This window comes from Oncorhynchus keta, chromosome 19 (assembly GCF_023373465.1).
Source record: "Oncorhynchus keta strain PuntledgeMale-10-30-2019 chromosome 19, Oket_V2, whole genome shotgun sequence".
Lineage (NCBI taxonomy): Eukaryota > Metazoa > Chordata > Actinopteri > Salmoniformes > Salmonidae > Oncorhynchus > Oncorhynchus keta.
Window position 1 is genome coordinate 11,913,968 of NC_068439.1, and position 22,921 is coordinate 11,936,888.

The window sequence follows — 22,921 nt, forward strand, 5'->3', positions numbered from 1 at the left end:
CATATCTACTGGGCGAAGCAATAAGTGGGTTTAGGCCCACTGCTTTCCCCCTCATTTATGTTAATCTTTCGTAAAGAGCCTCAAGCAGCCCTTACCGTGGGCAGTAAATATTCAGCCATAAATATCTATTCACAACGTTTGTTTTCAATTTAGAGAGCTCGCAGGTTTTAGTTTACGCCAAGGTTCAGCTAGTAAGAGCAAGATGGAAAGCGCGCAGCAACGTATCTCTACAAGTGTATTCATGTTTGATTGTTGGGACTGTTGTTCTAGTCTGACAATCGGGGTGGGTGGGATTTTTATTATTTTTTTATTCCTTTTTTCTATGTTTATTGTTTCCTCCCTAAAGAGACACACAGGTCACTTTTGTGCTCAAACCAAAGTTGAAACATTTCCTAATTATCTGCATATGATAGATTTCTATTCAGTTACTTATTTGAAACCCAACCTACCCAACCTATGCCTTAACAGCCCGATTAAAAGGAAAAGAGTCTATACATACCGTAAGAAATTAAAGGCTGACATTGTGTTTTTACAAGAAACACATCTTACAGCCAGTGAACACAAGAAATTGAAGAGGGAATGGATAGGACAAGTTTTTGCGTCCTCTTTTAACTCCAAAGCAAGAGGAACTGCAATTTTGATAAGTAGACACATCCCCTTCTGCGTCAACAACACCATCTCTGATCCCTCTGGCAGGTTTGTTTTGGTGCAGGGGCATATGTTTTCAGAGTCTTGGACCCTATTGAATATTTATGCTCCTAGCTTCGATGACCATACGTTTATTCAGAATGTCTTCCTTCAGGTTGCTCAAGCACCACCAGGATGGCTACTGGTTGGAGATTTTAATTTTTGCTTAGATACAGTTCTTGATAGGTCTTCTGATAAACCCTCACTTCTTACCAAAGCCGGCAAGCTCACCATGTCATTCATGAAAGATCTCAATTTACTAGACATCTGGAGACAGTTGCACCCACAGGATAGGGACTACTCTTTTTATTCACACCCACATACGCATAGATACGTTTTTACTTTCGACACAACTGTTTCATAGAGTGTTAGATGTCGAGTATCTCCCCAGATTGCTTCGTGACCATTCTCCTCTGGTATTATCAATCTCCATTCCTACCAAGGTAAATGGAGCATATAGATGGAGACTAAATTCTACACTTCTAAAGCAACCTGAATTTTGTGCATTCATCAAAGAGCAGATCAATATTAGATCAATATTTTCACTTTGACAAACAAACCCTCTGCTCCTGACAGCTTCATTCTTTGGGACACATTGAAGGCCTACCTGAGGGGACAGATTATTTCCTATACTAAAGGGCTGTAGAAAAAACACGGTGCGGAACTGAGTGCCCTTGAATCTGAAATCTCTGAGCTAGAGAAAACCTACCAAAGAGGCCCGACTAAAGATCTATACAGGCTTTTGGTAAATAAAAAACTTAAATATAATATTCTGAACACATATCAAGCTGAGAGGGCCATCACTAAATCAAAACAGCGTTATTATGAGCTTGGAGAGAAAGCTCACAAAGTATTGGCATGGCAACTGAAAGCAGAGGAAAGTAAGAGGACAATTAATGCCATAGAAACTCTCACTAAAGAGATCTTTCGACCCTACTGAAATTAATAATACTTTTAAGAAATACTATGAAGACCTCTACACTTCCCAATCAAGCGATGATCTATCAGAGATAGACTCCTTTCTCTCCTCTCTCAACCTCCCATGCCTGTCAGGGGAAGACAGCGAGCGCCTGAGTGAACACTTCTCAGTCCCTGAATTGTTGGAGGCCATTAAATCCTTACCTTCTAATAAATCTCCTGGGGAGGATGGCTTCCCTCCAGAGTTCTATAAAGAATTTAGGGAGCTGTTGGTCCCCTACCTTATGGAGGTACTTAAAAAAGCCAGAGAAGACAACTGCTTTCCAGAGTCCTTCTCTCAAGCAGTGATTACTGTAATCCACAAGAAAGGGGAAAACCCCGCTAAAGTGCGCCTCCTATAGACAAATCTCTCTCCTTAACACAGATTGTAAACTGGTCACCAAGATGCTATCTAAGAGACTGGAGTCATGTCTTCCCCTGTTGGTCAACCCAGATCAGACTGGCTTCATAATTAATAGATTGTCCTCCAATAATCTCAGAAGGTTCTTTGATATAATTCACCTTGCTAACAAAAACAAAATACCTGGTGTCGCAGTCTCCCTCGACGCTGAAAAGGCCTTTGATAGGGTTGAATGGCCATACCTCTTTCGCGTCTTGGAAAAGTTCGGTTTAGGTACCGTGTTTGTAAATTTGATAAAATCCCTCTACAAATCTCCTAAAGTTAGGATTGCTACCAATAAGATTACTTCCTCCTCTTTCCCTCTCTATAGGGGGAACAGACAAGGTTGCACAATTAGCCCCCACCTCTTTGCCCTCGCCATCGAACCGTTGGCTGAGGCTATTAGAACGTGCCCTGACATACATGGCTTTGAGGTGGGCCCCCATACCCATAAATTATCACTCTTTGCGGACGACCTTATCTTATTCCTAACAAACCCAGAACACTCCCTCTCTCACTTGCAGATCCTACTACAGTGTTATAGTTCTTTCTCCGGATATAAGGTCAATCTTGATAAAAGCGAAATCTTACCGTTGTCTGTCTTTGACCATCATACCATCAAGCACAAGTTTCCTTTTAGATGGTCTCCTATGGGCTTCACATATTTGGGCATAATGGTGGATGGTAATCTGAACAACCTCTATAAACTCAATCTGGCCAGTTTGTTGCAAAAGGTGGAGGCTGACCTTTGTAAATGGATGGACTTACCTCTCACTCTACTGGGTAGAATCAATGTAATTAAAATGAATGTCCTGCCCAGGTTTCTATATCTGTTTCAATCTCTCCCTATCCCTGTTCCCGCAGCATTTTTTTCCTCACTCGACAAGCTGACAAGACGGTTTATCTGGCACGGCAAAACCCCTAGGGTTGGCCTGGATAAACTGACCCTTGATTACAGTCAAGGGGGCTTAAACCTCCCCAATTTTAGAATGTACTACTGGGCTGCACAGTCTAGGTTTCTGGCTCAGAGGTTTGACAATGGTTCCTCTCCCTCATGGTTGAACATTGAAAAGCTTGAGGTAAATGATGACACTGGGGCAGATTTATTTTACAAATGGGACAGAAAATCTATAAAAACCATCACAGACAACCCTTTAATCATACATTCTGTCCTGGCATGGTGCAAACTGCATGAGCTGTTCGGACGAGGGGGATTCCTTTCCCCTAAAACCCCTTTATGGAACAATAGATTGATCCCTATGTTTTTCCAGAATAGTAACTTTAGACCATGGTCTGATAAGGGGATCACTCTTCTGGAACATTGTTACGAGGAGGGAGTTCTTATGTCTTTTGATCAGCTGAAACAGAAATACCACTTGCCTAACAGGGACTTCTTTAGCTACCTACAACTACGAATCTTTATTAGGGTGACTCTCAAGGGACAATGGAACCTACCTAAGATGTCACCTATCGAACAACTCTGCCACGCAGACCAACCACTGTTCAAGACCATTTCCCGTGTTTACGATGCTCTTATGTCAGGACTAACACTGCCTGGGCTAGATAAACCCCGACTTAGATGGGAGAGAGATCTGGGTATTGATCTTGATGAGGATCTATGGAGTGACCTATGCAGGGATGGGGTTACATCCACATTGAACTCCAGATACAGACTGATCCAGTTTAATTTCCTCCATCAGCTCTATATCACCCCATCTAGACTGCACAGGTTCAACCCAGATATCTACTCCCTATGTTTTAGATGTGGCTCAGATGAAGGAACATTCCTCCATTCCACTTGGCAGTGTTCAAAACTACACGGTTTCTGGCAGGGGGTATGCGATACCATATCCTCAATTCACGGGGTTGCATTCCCTTTAGACCCGGAGGTCTGTCGACTGGGTAACTTTACTAACACCAATCTTAGGCAAAGCCATACTATAAAGCTAACAGAAATATTGCTAGCGATTGCCAAGAAATGTATTGCCTTGAAATGGAAATTGGATTCCTCCCTGCCAGTTGCAATGTGGCTTTCGGAAGTTAATAGTTGTATCCCTTTGGAGAAAATCACTTACTGATTGAGGAATAAGTTAAAGACATTTTACAGAATTTGGCAACCTTTTATTGACTATATGGAGAATCTCCCCACATCTCATTGATTGAATCTATATATATAATCCTCACATAATGTTTCACACGTAATGTATATTATGTAGCCTACGGCAGGTGATCCAATGTCTCGTTATTTAAAAAAAATATATATATCTTTTTATTATTGTATGTTTGTTTATATAACTATAATTATAATTTATTTTTGTTACGTTCGTCTGTTACTGTCACTTTGTCCTATCGTTGTCTAATATCTTTTCACTTTTGTTTTGAATGTTCTTAATTGGAAAATGCAAAAATATATATATATATATATATTTTTTTTTTTTAAATAAGTGTTCATTCAGTATTGCTGTAATTGTCATTATTACAAATAAAATTAAAAATCGTCCGATTAATCGGTATTGGCGTTGGAAAATCATAATCGGTCGACCTCTAGTATGTATGTATGTCAGTTATATGTAAGTTAATTATGCAGACAATCTGGAAAATTTCAACAATAATATTTCTCACAAAAACAAGATTTTATGCAGTTATTCTCAGGTCAACCCTCAACCAGGAAATACCGGCATGTTGAATTTAGTGCTCTATGTGCAGTTAAGGGCACATTGCTCTGTTTTGAGACAGCTGCAGCTTTGCTAGGTCTCTCTTTGCTGCACTTGACCATATCCTCTAACCTAGTCCAGTTTACCGAACAACTAGTAGTTGATTTGTCAACACAGAACATATTTTTATACAGACAGACCTCCATCTTCACAACAACTTAAGTCAATATGACTTGACCATGATAATTGACTATATAATGTTATACCTGGGAGTTTAGCTTCCTGAACTTGTTCAATGGTCACACCCTTTATACACAACTACAGTGGAGGTTTAGGTCTTAGAGAATGTTTTCAACCAATCACAACGCTTTTAGCTGTCGATGTATTTAAGACCAGTCTATTATTAATCACCCATTCTGATACTGACTGTAACTCCTTGTTTAGAATGTCAGTGATGTCACTGGCTTTGGGTGCTGAAAGGTAGAGTGTGGAATCATCTGCAGACATAGTCACTCTTGCTTTGTGTAAGACCAGTGGCAAATCATTTGTAAAAAATAGTGAAAAGTAATGGCCCAAGGCAACTGCCCTGAGGGTCACCGCACTGTACATATCTGATGTTAGAGAAGTTTCCATTGAAGAACACTCTCTGGGTTCTATAGGGTTTCAATGGGACAAGGTTCTATAGTCAGATGAGACCAGCAGGGTTTCAATGGGACAAGGTTCTATAGTCAGATGAGACCAACAGTGTTTCAATGGGTTCAGGTTCTGTAGTCAGATGAGACCAGCAGGGTTTCAATGGGACAAGGTTCTATAGTCAGATGAGACCAACAGGGTTTCAATGGGACAAGGTTCTATAGTCAGATGAGACCAACAGGGTTTCAATGGGACAAGGTTCTGTAGTCAGATGAGACCAACAGGGTTTCAATGGGATCGGGTTCTATAGTCAGATGAGACCAACAGTGTTTCAATGGGACAAGGTTCTATAGTCAGATGAGACCAACAGGGTTTCAATGGGTTCAGGTTCTATAGTCAGATGAGACCAGCAGGGTTTCAATGGGATCGGGTTCTATAGTCAGATGAGACCAACAGGGTTTCAATGGGACAAGGTTCTGTAGTCAGATGAGACCAACAGGGTTTCAATGGGTTCAGGTTCTATAGTCAGATGAGACCAGCAGGGTTTCAATGGGACAAGGTTCTATAGTCAGATGAGACCAACAGTGTTTCAATGGGTTCAGGTTCTGTAGTCAGATGAGACCAACAGGGTTTCAATGGGACAAGGTTCTGTAGTCAGATGAGACCAACAGGGTTTCAATGGGACAATGTTCTATAGTCAGATGAGACCAACAGGGTTTCAATGGGACAAGGTTCTATAGTCAGATGAGACCAACAGGGTTTCAATGGGATCGGGTTCTATAGTCAGATGAGACCAACAGGGTTTCAATGGGTTCAGGTTCTATAGTCAGATGAGACCAACAGGGTTTCAATGGGTTCAGGTTCTATAGTCAGATGAGACCAACAGGGTTTCAATGGGTTCAGGTTCTATAGTCAGATGAGACCAACAGGGTTTCAATGGGATCGGGTTCTATAGTCAGATGAGACCACCAGGGTTTCAATGGGTTCAGGTTCTATAGTCAGATGAGACCAACAGGGTTTCAATGGGTTCAGGTTCTATAGTCAGATGAGACCAACAGGGTTTCAATGGGACAAGGTTCTATAGTCAGATGAGACCAACAGTGTTTCAATGGGTTCAGGTTCTGTAGTCAGATGAGACCAGCAGGGTTTCAATGGGTTCAGGTTCTGTAGTCAGATGAGACCAACAGGGTTTCAATGGGACCGGGTTCTATAGTCAGATGAGACCAACAAGGTTTCAATGGGACAAGGTTCTGTAGTCAGATGAGACCAACAGGGTTTCAATGGGACCGGGTTCTATAGTCAGATGAGACCAACAGGGTTTCAATGGGACAAGGTTCTGTAGTCAGATGAGACCAACAGGGTTTCAATGGGACAAGGTTCTATAGTCAGATGAGACCAACAGGGTTTCAATGGGATCGGGTTCTATAGTCAGATGAGACCAACAGGGTTTCAATGGGTTCAGGTTCTATAGTCAGATGAGACCAACAGGGTTTCAATGGGTTCAGGTTCTATAGTCAGATGAGACCAACAGGGTTTCAATGGGTTCAGGTTCTGTAGTCAGATTAGACCAACAGGGTTTCAATGGGACGGGTTCTATAGTCAGATGAGACCAACAGGGTTTCAATGGGTTCAGGTTCTATAGTCAGATGAGACCAGCAGGGTTTCAATGGGACAAGGTTCTATAGTCAGATGAAACCAACAGGGTTTCAATGGGACAAGGTTCTATAGTCAGATGAAACCAACAGGGTTTCAATGGGACAAGGTTCTATAGTCAGATGAGACCAACAGGGTTTCAATGGGATCGGGTTCTATAGTCAGATGAGACCAACAGGGTTTCAATGGGATCGGGTTCTATAGTCAGATGAGACCAACAGGGTTTCAATGGGAAAAGGTTCTATAGTCAGATGAGACCAACAGGGTTTCAATGGGACAAGGTTCTATAGTCAGATGAGACCAACAGTGTTTCAATGGGTTCAGGTTCTGTAGTCAGATGAGACCAGCAGGGTTTCAATGGGTTCAGGTTCTGTAGTCAGATGAGACCAACAGGGTTTCAATGGGACCGGGTTCTATAGTCAGATGAGACCAACAGGGTTTCAATGGGACAAGGTTCTGTAGTCAGATGAGACCAACAGGGTTTCAATGGGACAATGTTCTATAGTCAGATGAGACCAACAGGGTTTCAATGGGACAAGGTTCTATAGTCAGATGAGACCAACAGGGTTTCAATGGGACAAGGTTCTATAGTCAGATGAGACCAACAGGGTTTCAATGGGATCGGGTTCTATAGTCAGATGAGACCAACAGGGTTTCAATGGGTTCAGGTTCTATAGTCAGATGAGACCAACAGGGTTTCAATGGGTTCAGGTTCTATAGTCAGATGAGACCAACAGGGTTTCAATGGGTTCAGGTTCTGTAGTCAGATTAGACCAACAGGGTTTCAATGGGACCGGGTTCTATAGTCAGATGAGACCAACAGGGTTTCAATGGGACAAGGTTCTGTAGTCAGATGAGACCAACAGGGTTTCAATGGGACCGGGTTCTATAGTCAGATGAGACCAACAGGGTTTCAATGGGACAAGGTTCTGTAGTCAGATGAGACCAACAGGGTTTCAATGGGACAAGGTTCTATAGTCAGATGAGACCAACAGGGTTTCAATGGGATCGGGTTCTATAGTCAGATGAGACCAACAGGGTTTCAATGGGTTCAGGTTCTATAGTCAGATGAGACCAACAGGGTTTCAATGGGTTCAGGTTCTATAGTCAGATGAGACCAACAGGGTTTCAATGGGTTCAGGTTCTATAGTCAGATGAGACCAACAGGGTTTCAATGGGATCGGGTTCTATAGTCAGATGAGACCAACAGGGTTTCAATGGGACAAGGTTCTATAGTCAGATGAGACCAACAGGGTTTCAATGGGATCGGGTTCTATAGTCAGATGAGACCAACAGGGTTTCAATGGGATCAGGTTCTATAGTCAGATGAGACCAACAGGGTTTCAATGGGACAAGGTTCTATAGTCAGATGAAACCAACAGGGTTTCAATGGGACAAGGTTCTATAGTCAGATGAAACCAACAGGGTTTCAATGGGACAAGGGTCTATAGTCAGATGAGACCAACAGAGAGCTTTTTGGAAACAAACACCAGAGGTGGGTTTGGCGAAGCCAGAAAGATATCCATGCAGACAGATATCCATGCAGACAGATATCCGCGCAGACAGATATCCGCGCAGACAGATATCCGCGCAGACAGATATCCGTGCAGACAGATATCCGTGCAGACAGATATCCGTGCAGACAGATATCCGTGCAGACAGATATCCGTGCAGACAGATATCCGTGCAGACAGATATCCGTGCAGACAGATATCCGTGCAGACAGATATCCGCGCAGACAGATATCCGCGCAGACAGATATCCGCGCAGACAGATATCCGTGCAGACAGATATCCGTGCAGACAGATATCCGTGCAGACAGATATCCGTGCAGACAGATATCCGTGCAGACAGATATCCATGCAGACAGATATCCATGCAGACAGATATCCATGCAGACAGATATACATGCAGACAGATATACATGCAGACAGATATCCATGCAGACAGATATACATGCAGACAGATATACATGCAGACAGATATACATGCAGACAGATATCCGTGCAGACAGATATCCGTGCAGACAGATATCCGTGCAGACAGATATACATGCAGACAGATATACATGCAGACAGATATACATGCAGACAGATATACATGCAGACAGATATACATGCAGACAGATATACATGCAGACAGATATACATGCAGACAGATATACATGCAGACAGATATACATGCAGACAGATATCCATGCAGACAGATATCCATGCAGACAGATATCCATGCAGACAGATATCCATGCAGAGAGGTTCCTCGTAACCACTGTGAAGTACGGTGGTGGATATTTGATGATGTGGGGCTGATTTTTCTTCCAAAGGCTCTGGACAACTTGTTACGAATACATGGTATCATGGACTCCATCAAGTACCAGCAGATATTCAATCAAAACCTGACTGCCTCTGCTAGGAAGCTTAAACTGGGCCGTGGTAGGATCTTCCAGCAGGACAATGATCCAAAGCACACCTCAAAATCAAGACAAAAAATGGTTCACTGACCACAGAATCAAGGTTTTTGCCATGGCCGTCCCAGTCCCCTGACCCAAACCTGTGGGATGAGCTGAAGAGGAGAGTCCACAGGCGTGGACCTGGGAATCTGAAGGATCTGGAGAGATTCTGTATGGAGGAATGGTCTCAGATCCCTTGCCGTGTGTTATGGGAGAAGACTCAGAGTTGTTATCTTGACAAAGGGAGGTTGCACAAAGTATTGAATGAAGGAGTGTCAATAACTGTGGCACACATACTTGAGAAATATTTGTTTAATGATAAGAATTTATTTTTTCTTTCAATTATTTCACTTTAATTAAAGGTTAGATTTTTGTGAATATTTTGAATGAAAGACCAAGAGGATAAACAATATAATTTTTTTCACAGCCCATGTTTACCAAGGGTGCCAATACTAGTGGAAGGCACTGTATCATGTTATTAGCCATTTCTTTTAACCAATCATCAGTCATCTGAGTCAAAGCAGTACAAGTTGAGTGTCCTTCTCTATATGCATGCTGAAAGTCAGTAGTATTTGGTCAAAAACAATTCTCTGCCTCAGTTTACTAAGAACAGGCAGCAAACTGATTGGGCAGCTTTTAGAGCCAGCAAATGGTGCTTTACTATTTTTGAGCAGTGGAATTACTTTAGCTTCCTTCCACGCCTGTGGCTCATCATTACTGATAGAGAACACAGTATCCCACAGGTTGTCTATACCTGGTGGCTCATCATTACACACACACACACACACACACACACACACACACACACACACACACACACACACACACACACTTTAGGCTTTGGTTAACAACATGGCAAATAGGGGTGGCAATACAGTCTGCTACCATTCTCAATAGCTTCCCATCTAGGTTGTCTATACCTGGTGGCTCATCATTACTGATAGAGAACAACAGTATCCCATCTAGGTTGTCTATACCTGGTGGCTCATCATTACTGATAGAGAACAACAGTATCCCATCTAGGTTGTCTATACCTGGTGGCTCATCATTACTGATAGAGAACAACAGTATCCCATCTAGGTTGTCTATACCTGGTGGCTCATCATTACTGATGGAAAAACTATTGTTACCTGCCTCTCCCACACTAACTTGACCAAATTCAAAATAGCAATCTTTCCCTTTCATTATTAGATTTTTTAAATTTTATTTTTTTAAATATGTCGATTCACTGTTCGATGTTGTAATTTCTCTGAGTTTTTCCACTTCATTAGTGAGTCATTGATATGATTGGAAATATAAAAAGGTTTTGTTAAAAATTACCCAACAATTTCAATGAATGATGGAGATGAATTGGGTTTTCTGCTCATTATATCATTTAAGATACTCACGTATTGTTCCACGTAGCATGCAGACAGAGAAACACGTAGCATGCAGACAGAGAAACACGTAGCATGCAGACAGAGAAACATGTAGCATGCAGACAGTAGCATGCAGACAGAGAAACATGTAGCATGCAGACAGTAGCATGCAGACAGAGAAACATGTAGCATGCAGACAGAGAAACACGTAGCATGCAGACAGTAGCATGCAGACAGAGAAACACGTAGCATGCAGACAGAGAAACACGTAGCATGCAGACAGAGAAACACGTAGCATGCAGACAGAGAAACACGTAGCATGCAGACAGAGAAACACGTAGCATGCAGACAGAGAAACACGTAGCATGCAGACAGAGAAACACGTAGCATGCAGACAGAGAAACACGTAGCATGCAGACAGTAGCATGCAGACAGAGAAACATGTCGCATGCAGACAGAGAAACACGTAGCATGCAGACAGTAGCATGCAGACAGAGAAACACGTAGCATGCAGACAGAGAAACACGTAGCATGCAGACAGAGAAACACGTAGCATGCAGACACGTAGCATGCAGACAGAGAAACACGTAGCATGCAGACAGAGAAACACATAGCATGCAGACAGAGAAACACGTAGCATGCAGACAGAGAAACACGTAGCATGCAGACAGAGAAACACGTAGCATGCAGACAGTAGCATGCAGACAGAGAAACATGTCGCATGCAGACAGAGAAACATGTCGCATGCAGACAGAGAAACACGTAGCATGCAGACAGTAGCATGCAGACAGAGAAACACGTAGCATGCAGACAGAGAAACGCGTCGCATGCAGACAGAGAAACGCGTCGCATGCAGACAGAGAAACCCGTAGCATGCAGACAGAGAAACCCGTAGCATGCAGACAGAGAAACACGTAGCATGCAGACAGAGAAACACGTAGCATGCAGACAGAGAAACACGTAGCATGCAGACAGAGAAACATGTAGCATGCAGACAGAGAAACACGTAGCATGCAAACAGTAGCATGCAGACAGGGTTAGGAGCCAGCGTTACCTCAGCCAGCTGACCACCTCAGTGATGAGGAGCCAACGTTACCTCAGCCAGCTGACCACCTAGGTGATGAGGAGCCAACGTTACCTCAGCCAGCTGACCACCTCAGTGATGAGGAGCCAACGTTACCTCAGCCAGCTGACCACCTAGGTGATGAGGAGCCAACGTTACCTCAGCCAGCTGACCACCTAGGTGATGAGGAGCCAACGTTACCTCAGCCAGCTGACCACCTCAGGTGATGAGGAGCCAACGTTACCTCAGCCAGCTGACCACCTCAGTGATGAGGAGCCAACGTTACCTCAGCCAGCTGACCACCTCAGTGATGAGGAGCCAACGTTACCTCAGCCAGCTGACCACCTAGGTGATGAGGAGCCAACGTTACCTCAGCCAGCTGACCACCTAGGTGATGAGGAGCCAACGTTACCTCAGCCAGCTGACCACCACGGTGATGAGGAGCCAACGTTACCTCAGCCACCTGACCACCTAGGTGATGAGGAGCCAACGTTACCTCAGCCAGCTGACCACCTCAGGTGATGAGGAGCCAACGTTACCTCAGCCAGCTGACCACCTAGGTGATGAGGAGCCAACGTTACCTCAGCCACCTGACCACCACGGTGATGAGGAGCCAACGTTACCTCAGCCACCTGACCACCACGGTGATGAGGAGCCAACGTTACCTCAGCCACCTGACCACCACGGTGATGAGGAGCCAACGTTACCTCAGCCACCTGACCACCACGGTGATGAGGAGCCAACGTTACCTCAGCCACCTGACCACCACGGTGATGAGGAGCCAACGTTACCTCAGCCACCTGACCACCACGGTGATGAGGAGCCAACGTTACCTCAGCCACCTGACCACCACGGTGATGAGGAGCCAACGTTACCTCAGCCACCTGACCACCACGGTGATGAGGAGCCAACGTTACCTCAGCCACCTGACCACCACGGTGATGAGGAGCCAACGTTACCTCAGCCACCTGACCACCTAGGTGATGAGGAGCCAACGTTACCTCAGCCACCTGACCACCACGGTGATGAGGAGCCAGTGTTACCTCAGCCACCTGACCACCACGGTGATGAGGAGCCAACGTTACCTCAGCCACCTGACCACCACGGTGATGAGGAGCCAACGTTACCTCAGCCACCTGACCACCACGGTGATGAGGAGCCAACGTTACCTCAGCCACCTGACCACCACGGTGATGAGGAGCCAACGTTACCTCAGCCACCTGACCACCACGGTGATGAGGAGCCAACGTTACCTCAGCCACCTGACCACCACGGTGATGAGGAGCCAGTGTTACCTCAGCCACCTGACCACCACGGTGATGAGGAGCCAGTGTTACCTCAGCCACCTGACCACCACGGTGATGAGGAGCCAACATTGCCTCAGCCACCTGACCACCACGGTGATGAGGAGCCAACGTTACCTCAGCCACCTGACCACCTCGGTGATGAGGAGCCAACGTTACCTCAGCCACCTGACCACCACGGTGATGAGGAGCCAACGTTACCTCAGCCACCTGACCACCACGGTGATGAGGAGCCAACGTTACCTCAGCCACCTGACCACCACGGTGATGAGGAGCCAACGTTACCTCAGCCACCTGACCACCACGGTGATGAGGAGCCAACGTTACCTCAGACGCCTAACCACCTCGGTGATGAGGAGCCAACGTTGCCTCAGACGCATTTTCAGTGTGAGAAAAGCAGGCCTTTTGTAGCGTCTGCAGTTGGTTGTGGTGCAACTATGTCATCTGAGGAGGCGATAGAGGACTTGTTCAATGTGTGTAGCTCTCTGTACGATGACTTTAGAAAACCCCATGGTGGCTGCACTGTACACTGGGGAGAAACTGAAGAAGACTTCTTGATCAGACATGGACTGGCCACGGTGTCAGTCATTTTGAAATCAAGTGACAACATCAGAGATGCTCGGGGGAAATCAAATCGACTTGTGCATATGGCACAGATGTCAGACTTGGGGCCATAGGCTTTATTGAAAGCAGTGACAGAGCCTGGCTTTAAGTTTATTGACTCACACAATCCTGAGGCTCTTCGACCCGCCTAACAAGTTCCTGCAATCAGAAGCTACTGATCTGCACACCGCTGTCAAACTTGTCCTCAGTATGTAGAAAAACTGCGATGTGATGCTGAATTGGAAAAGCTTTGGGAGGCATGCCAGAAGGGCAGGACCACACCAGCTTCAAGCAGGCGACAGGCTCATGAGAAACTCTGCGAGACTCTGCGAGAGTATGTAGTTGTAGCGAGAGTATGTAGTTGTAGCACAGTGGGGTCAGCATGATGATGGAAATGAGATGGGGTTGTAGCATAACTGGTTTTTTAGCACTTTGGATGCCGCGGTGAGGAAAATGTCATCACGATTTAGCAAAGGAAATTGTTAACTGGAGGAGGCTCTTCTACAATGGTAAGCTACAGCCTTTATGTCCCTGGCCGCCACAACAGAATTATTCATTCATTGCTTTTCCCTCATGTAAGCCTGGTTGTTTGGAAGATTTTTTAAATGTAATGTATAGTTAGTTACATTAGGCCTTTGCTTTAGGCCTTTGCTTTAGGCCTTTGCTTTAGGCCTTTGCTTTAGGCCTTTGCTTTAGGCCTTTGCTTTAGGCCTTTGCTTTAGGCCTTTGCTTTTTACTTCAATGCATGTTAGATTTCTGTGATTTGCTTTTGGGTTTCTAATTGCTATTGATAGATGTCCAGCTCTGCATTATTTTATTGGTATTGGGACAATGACCGATGTAGCCTATTGGTTGTGCTCCTAGACGAGCCCCTGGGGTGGTGCTCCTATTGTCCTGGTTGACCACTTCGGTGGTGCTGAAAGAATCATCCTTTCTTCGCGCTCACCAGCGGTCCTGAATCCATGCGCGCTCACCGGCGGTCCTGAATCCATGGTTACGCTGTGTGCTGTTTTAATGAGCGCCTCTTAGGCTCCCATTCTTCGTGGGGCTTCTCTTCAACGTCACATGCTTTCTCGTGTACGAAATGACAGTTGTGTATAGGGCTGCATTTCGGGTAGGCCTACATTTTTGTACGTGTTGTATGTCGTAGTAGTTTAGGACCAATACCGTGTCCAGTATACTAAAAAGAAGTAGGCAAAAGTTCACTCTGTTATCATTCATTTACATTACACACAGTCGTTGCGTGATGGGCTACTGTAAAACTGATGTCAATACTATAAAAAAACGACACAGCCTACTTTTTCGCCCCGTCCCTGCTCTCTAGCGTGTGTTACCATCTGAATAGGTGTTTACTCTTATTCGCCACAGATTCAAAATTGTCTCCTGTCATGTAGGACATTTCACATCAGCTATGAATACCCGCACTTAGTTTGATTTAGTTCGCTTTTCTGAAACTCTCCCACAGAAAATAGTGCGCAGCCGAAGAAGCGGCGACTTGGCTGAATGTAGGTTACGCTCATCGCAGAGCGTCACAAATTCTACAGAAATCTAGCCTATAGTAATAAGTATTGAAGTTTAAACTATGAAGCATGTAGGAATATTTGACAGCCTAGTGGTTGCTCTTCCTGACAGCTGGTATGTCGTAGTGGGGCACATACCTTTCTGTTATTATATGAAACATTCCAGATAGATTTCTGCACATTTGAACAGCAGTAGGACCAATCTACTTTGTTTATTTAGGGGCTCTAAAGTGATACTAGTTGTGCCCCATGGATTCATCCTGGAGCCGGGCCTGACACACACACACACACACACACACACACACACACACACACACACACACACACACACACACACACACACACACAGCAAGATAACCATTACAGATCACATGCTACCCTACCTAATGTGTTCAGTGAGGCACAATCCCTATTATGTAGAACAAACATAGCCTAACTTTGTTAAGCGAGGAATCATGTTAGCGCAAGTTATGACATTTCTACTTGCAAAGGTCTGTATGTTGTGCTCCCTCCGGTCTGAGCTCGAGCAGGCTGGTTCCCAGTTTAAGGAGATAGGAGCCTGGTGCCTATATAACATGTATGTTGCCGCGACACATGACAGTGACTGTGGCAACCAACCTCGGCCCTACTATGGCAACCAACCCCAGGCTTTCTATGGCAACCAACCCCAGGCCTACTATGGCAACCAACCCCAGGCCTACTATGGCAACCAACCCCAGGCCTACTATGGCAACCAACCCCAGGCCTACTATGGCAACCAACCCCAGGCCTACTATGGCAACCAACCCCAGGCCTACTATGGCAACCAACCCCAGGCCTACTATGGCAACCAACCCCAGGCCTACTATGGCAACCAACCCCAGGCCTACTATGGCAACCAACCCCAGGCCTACTATGGCAACCAACCCCAGGCCTACTATGGCAACCAACCCCAGGCCTACTATGGCAACCAACCCCAGGCCTACTATGGCAACCAACCCCAGGCCTACTATGGCAACCAACCCCAGGCCTACTATGGCAACCAACCTCAGGCCTACTATGGCAACCAACCTCAGGCCTACTATGGCAACCAACCTCAGGCCTACTATGGCAACCAACCTCAGGCCTACTATGGCAACCAACCTCAGGCCTACTATGGCAACCAACCTCAGGCCTACTATGGCAACCAACCTCAGGCCTACTATGGCAACCAACCTCAGGCCTACTATGGCAACCAACCTCAGCCCTACTATGGCAACCAACCTCAGCCCTACTATGGCAACCAACCTCAGCCCTACTATGGCAACCAACCTCAGCCCTACTATGGCAACCAACCTCAGCCCTACTATGGCAACCAACCTCAGCCCTACTATGGCAACCAACCTCAGCCCTATCCGTCGCTCCTGTACCACAGACTGAGCTCGGTGTTGCAGCAGTCAGATTGTGCGTCTGTCTGGACAATAACAGGATTTCGTATTACCCTTAACCAACAAAGCCCCAGCTCCCTCCAGCATGTACAATTCAAACTGTGCACGCACAAACACCATACCGAAAATCTACTGCCGTTTACATACACACTCCAGTCCCGTTTCTGCAGCTCTTACCTCAAACCTGCCCTTGGTGATGCCGTTCATATCTGCGGAGGGTGTTACCGTACTGCGGAGGGTGTTACCGTACACAACACGTCTGGGGCCAGCGTTAGGTTTGACGGATACCGTATTGTTTTTGTAGCCTGTGTCGTTCGAAGGGCTGCTGGTGGGAGAGGAGCCTGGGCTGGGTGCTCTCCCCTGCCGACAACAGGGCTTCTTTCTCCGGGATTGCTGCTTAGTCCGGGGCGGCCTGGAAGAGCAATAACCTAGTCTTTGAGCCCGCCGGCTCTCCAGTCCGTCTCATCACACTGCCAGCTACCAAAATAACAATAATAACATGAACGCGCTCCTGGTGACCTCACTTCCGCCTCTCAGACAGCTCGCAGCGCTAATCAGCTGGTCTCAATAACCCCCCTCCTGCTCGAGTGGGTTGAAACGTTAACATGTTTGAAAAACGTGATCCAAAAACATTTGATCCGTTTCTTCTGTTATTCTAGTATTTGTTTTCTACGGTGGACATGGAAGGGGAGGGCTGTGGCGGTGACGTCTTTTCTGCGGGAAAAGCACGTGTGTCCGATTTGTTTTGATAGTGAGTTTGCGTTGGAGAAGTTCAGCAACGCGACACCGAAATATCTCCCGGTCCGTTAACGGCGAGGTGGGTCACCGAACTGTCTGTCACAGGGACACTGACCGGTACTGAATCCGAAAAACACTGACTGGTATACAGGAACCACCGAATATATCGCCAAGAGTTTGCTGTTTATTACAGAGAAACCGCTCCATCATTATTTTCGTCTAAAATCTCCTTTTCACAAAACCACACATTCGAGTTAATTCCATGTATTGTTATACATGTTATGCGTTAATCTCACAATAGGTACATGGGTAGCAGGCCTAATCTATTTAATCGAATGAAATGTGATGAGAAGTATACAACAACGTGACGAGTATAATAGCTATACCAAATGGTTGAAAAGTACTAAACGGAGTAATCTGAGCCTGTTCCCAAAGCGTCTCTAGAGGGCGCATTTATACTGCTACAAACGATTACTCTACTGTAGCCTACTTTTTACAAGCAGTGTGACAGTTTAGGTTATTAGGCCTAATAGGCAGTGTGTTTTTTGTGTATTGTTCTAGGAGTGACCCCAGCCTCGTTCCTAGTGTACGACAGTCACACCAGTCCATCTGCCCCGTTCCTAGTGTACCACGGTCACATCAGTCCATCTGCCTCGTTCCTAGTGTACCACAGTCACACCAGTCCATCTGCCTCGTTCCTAATTCCTAGTGTGTGAAGGTCACACCAGTATCTCTGCCTAATTCCTAGTGTGTGAAGGTCACACCAGTATCTCTGCCTAATTCCTAGTGTGAAGGTCACACCAGTCCCTCTGCCTAATTCCTAGTGTGAAGGTCACACCAGTATCTCTGCCTAATTCCTAGTGTGTGAAGGTCACACCAGTATCTCTGCCTAATTCCTAGTGTGAAGGTCACACCAGTATCTCTGCCTAATTCCTAGTGTGAAGGTCACACCAGTATCTCTGCCTAATTCCTAGTGTGAAGGTCACACCAGTCCCTCTGCCTAATTCCTAGTGTGAAGGTCACACCAGTATCTCTGCCTAATTCCTAGTGTGAAGGTCACACCAGTATCTCTGCCTAATTCCTAATGTGTGAAGGTCACACCAGTCCCTCTGCCTAATTCCTAATGTGTGAAGGTCACACCAGTCCCTCTGCCTAATTCCTAGTGTGAAGGTCACACCAGTATCTCTGCCTAATTCCTAGTGTGAAGGTCACACCAGTATCTCTGCCTAATTCCTAGTGTGAAGGTCACACCAGTCCCTCTGCCTAATTCCTAGTGTGAAGGTCACACCAGTATCTCTGCCTAATTCCTAGTGTGAAGGTCACACCAGTATCTCTGCCTAATTCCTAGTGTGAAGGTCACACCAGTCCCTCTGCCTAATTCCTAGTGTGTGAAGGTCACACCAGTATCTCTGCCTAATTCCTAGTGTGTGAAGGTCACACCAGTATCTCTGCCTAATTCCTAGTGTGAAGGTCACACCAGTCCCTCTGCCTAATTCCTAGTGTGAAGGTCACACCAGTATCTCTGCCTAATTCCTAGTGTGTGAAGGTCACACCAGTATCTCTGCCTAATTCCTAGTGTGAAGGTCACACCAGTCCCTCTGCCTAATTCCTAGTGTGAAGGTCACACCAGTATCTCTGCCTAATTCCTAGTGTGAAGGTCACACCAGTATCTCTGCCTAATTCCTAGTGTGAAGGTCACACCAGTATCTCTGCCTAATTCCTAGTGTGAAGATCACACCAGTATCTCTGCCTAATTCCTAGTGTGAAGGTCACACCAGTCCCTCTGCCTAATTCCTAGTGTGAAGGTCACACCAGTATCTCTGCCTAATTCCTAGTGTGAAGGTCACACCAGTATCTCTGCCTAATTCCTAGTGTGAAGGTCACACCAGTATCTCTGCCTAATTCCTAGTGTGAAGGTCACACCAGTATCTCTGCCTAATTCCTAGTGTGAAGGTCACACCAGTATCTCTGCCTAATTCCTAGTGTGTGAAGGTCACACCAGTATCTCTGCCTAATTCCTAGTGTGAAGGTCACACCAGTATCTCTGCCTAATTCCTAGTGTGAAGGTCACACCAGTATCTCTGCCTAATTCCTAGTGTGAAGGTCACACCAGTATCTCTGCCTAATTCCTAGTGTGAAGGTCACACCAGTATCTCTGCCTAATTCCTAGTGTGTGAAGGTCACACCAGTATCTCTGCCTAATTCCTAGTGTGAAGGTCACACCAGTATCTCTGCCTAATTCCTAGTGTGAAGGTCACACCAGTATCTCTGCCTAATTCCTAGTGTGTGAAGGTCACACCAGTATCTCTGCCTAATTCCTAGTGTGAAGGTCACACCAGTCCCTCTGCCTAATTCCTAGTGTGAAGGTCACACCAGTCCCTCTGCCTAATTCCTAGTGTGAAGGTCACACCAGTATCTCTGCCTAATTCCTAGTGTGAAGGTCACACCAGTATCTCTGCCTAATTCCTAGTGTGAAGGTCACACCAGTATCTCTGCCTAATTCCTAGTGTGAAGGTCACACCAGTATCTCTGCCTAATTCCTAGTGTGAAGGTCACACCAGTATCTCTGCCTAATTCCTAGTGTGAAGGTCACACCAGTATCTCTGCCTAATTCCTAGTGTGAAGGTCACACCAGTATCTCTGCCTAATTCCTAGTGTGAAGGTCACACCAGTATCTCTGCCTAATTCCTAGTGTGAAGGTCACACCAGTATCTCTGCCTAATTCCTAGTGTGAAGGTCACACCAGTATCTCTGCCTAATTCCTAGTGTGAAGGTTCCTCTGCCTAATTCCTAGTGTGAAGGTCACACCAGTATCTCTGCCTAATTCCTAGTGTGAAGGTCACACCAGTATCTCTGCCTAATTCCTAGTGTGAAGGTCACACCAGTATCTCTGCCTAATTCCTAGTGTGAAGGTCACACCAGTATCTCTGCCTAATTCCTAGTGTGAAGGTCACACCAGTATCTCTGCCTAATTCCTAGTGTGTGAAGGTCACACCAGTATCTCTGCCTAATTCCTAGTGTGAAGGTCACACCAGTATCTCTGCCTAATTCCTAGTGTGAAGGTCACACCAGTATCTCTGCCTAATTCCTAGTGTGAAGGTCACACCAGTATCTCTGCCTAATTCCTAGTGTGAAGGTCACACCAGTATCTCTGCCTAATTCCTAGTGTGTGAAGGTCACACCAGTATCTCTGCCTAATTCCTAGTGTGAAGGTCACACCAGTATCTCTGCCTAATTCCTAGTGTGAAGGTCACACCAGTATCTCTGCCTAATTCCTAGTGTGAAGGTCACACCAGTATCTCTGCCTAATTCCTAGTGTGAAGGTCACACCAGTATCTCTGCCTAATTCCTAGTGTGAAGGTCACACCAGTATCTCTGCCTAATTCCTAGTGTGTGAAGGTCACACCAGTATCTCTGCCTAATTCCTAGTGTGTGAAGGTCACACCAGTATCTCTGCCTAATTCCTAGTGTGTGAAGGTCACACCAGTATCTCTGCCTAATTCCTAGTGTATGAAGGTCACACCAGTATCTCTGCCTAATTCCTAGTGTGAAGGTCACACCAGTATCTCTGCCTAATTCCTAGTGTGAAGGTCACACCAGTCCCTCTGCCTAATTCCTAGTGTGAAGGTCACACCAGTATCTCTGCCTAATTCCTAGTGTGAAGGTCACACCAGTATCTCTGCCTAATTCCTAGTGTATGAAGGTCACACCAGTATCTCTGCCTAATTCCTAGTGTGAAGGTCACACCAGTATCTCTGCCTAATTCCTAGTGTATGAAGGTCACACCAGTATCTCTGCCTAATTCCTAGTGTATGAAGGTCACACCAGTATCTCTGCCTAATTCCTAGTGTGAAGGTCACACCAGTATCTCTGCCTAATTCCTAGTGTGAAGGTCACACCAGTATCTCTGCCTAATTCCTAGTGTGTGAAGGTCACACCAGTATCTCTGCCTAATTCCTAGTGTGTGAAGGTCACACCAGTATCTCTGCCTAATTCCTAGTGTGTGAAGGTCACACCAGTATCTCTGCCTAATTCCTAGTGTATGAAGGTCACACCAGTATCTCTGCCTAATTCCTAGTGTGAAGGTCACACCAGTATCTCTGCCTAATTCCTAGTGTGAAGGTCACACCAGTCCCTCTGCCTAATTCCTAGTGTGAAGGTCACACCAGTATCTCTGCCTAATTCCTAGTGTGAAGGTCACACCAGTATCTCTGCCTAATTCCTAGTGTGAAGGTCACACCAGTATCTCTGCCTAATTCCTAGTGTGAAGGTCACACCAGTATCTCTGCCTAATTCCTAGTGTGAAGGTCACACCAGTATCTCTGCCTAATTCCTAGTGTGAAGGTCACACCAGTATCTCTGCCTAATTCCTAGTGTGAAGGTCACACCAGTATCTCTGCCTAATTCCTAGTGTGAAGGTCACACCAGTATCTCTGCCTAATTCCTAGTGTGAAGGTCACACCAGTATCTCTGCCTAATTCCTAGTGTGAAGGTCACACCAGTATCTCTGCCTAATTCCTAGTGTGAAGGTCACACCAGTATCTCTGCCTAATTCCTAGTGTGAAGGTCACACCAGTATCTCTGCCTAATTCCTAGTGTGAAGGTCACACCAGTATCTCTGCCTAATTCCTAGTGTGAAGGTCACACCAGTATCTCTGCCTAATTCCTAGTGTGAAGGTCACACCAGTATCTCTGCCTAATTCCTAGTGTGAAGGTCACACCAGTATCTCTGCCTAATTCCTAGTGTGAAGGTCACACCAGTATCTCTGCCTAATTCCTAGTGTGAAGGTCACACCAGTATCTGCCTAATTCCTAGTGTGAAGGTCACACCAGTATCTCTGCCTAATTCCTAGTGTGAAGGTCACACCAGTATCTCTGCCTAATTCCTAGTGTGAAGGTCACACCAGTATCTCTGCCTAATTCCTAGTGTGAAGGTCACACCAGTATCTCTGCCTAATTCCTAGTGTGAAGGTCACACCAGTATCTCTGCCTAATTCCTAGTGTGAAGGTCACACCAGTATCTCTGCCTAATTCCTAGTGTGAAGGTCACACCAGTATCTCTGCCTAATTCCTAGTGTGAAGGTCACACCAGTATCTCTGCCTAATTCCTAGTGTGAAGGTCACACCAGTATCTCTGCCTAATTCCTAGTGTGAAGGTCACACCAGTATCTCTGCCTAATTCCTAGTGTGAAGGTCACACCAGTATCTCTGCCTAATTCCTAGTGTGAAGGTCACACCAGTATCTCTGCCTAATTCCTAGTGTGAAGGTCACACCAGTATCTCTGCCTAATTCCTAGTGTGAAGGTCACACCAGTATCTCTGCCTAATTCCTAGTGTGAAGGTCACACCAGTATCTCTGCCTAATTCCTAGTGTATGAAGGTCACACCAGTATCTCTGCCTAATTCCTAGTGTGAAGGTCACACCAGTATCTCTGCCTAATTCCTAGTGTATGAAGGTCACACCAGTATCTCTGCCTAATTCCTAGTGTGAAGGTC

The 22,921-nt window shown here is 45.6% G+C and overlaps 1 protein-coding gene across 4 annotated transcripts in view; it reads right to left on the minus strand.

Moving 5' to 3' along the window:
* The window catches only part of LOC127909214 (F-box/LRR-repeat protein 2-like), a 40,456-nt gene extending 23,059 nt beyond the window's left edge, over positions 1–17,397 (minus strand). The window contains exon 1 of one of the 4 annotated variants that reach the window (XM_052469459.1): positions 16,865–17,397. In XM_052469459.1, coding sequence (XP_052325419.1) covers positions 16,865–16,894 — 30 coding nt within the window. In that variant the 5' untranslated portion in view covers positions 16,895–17,397. The remainder of the gene's footprint in view (positions 1–16,864) is intronic. The other 3 variants (XM_052469458.1, XM_052469457.1, XM_052469460.1) reach the window with 3 other exon arrangements.
* Positions 17,398–22,921: the final 5,524 nt, after the last annotated feature.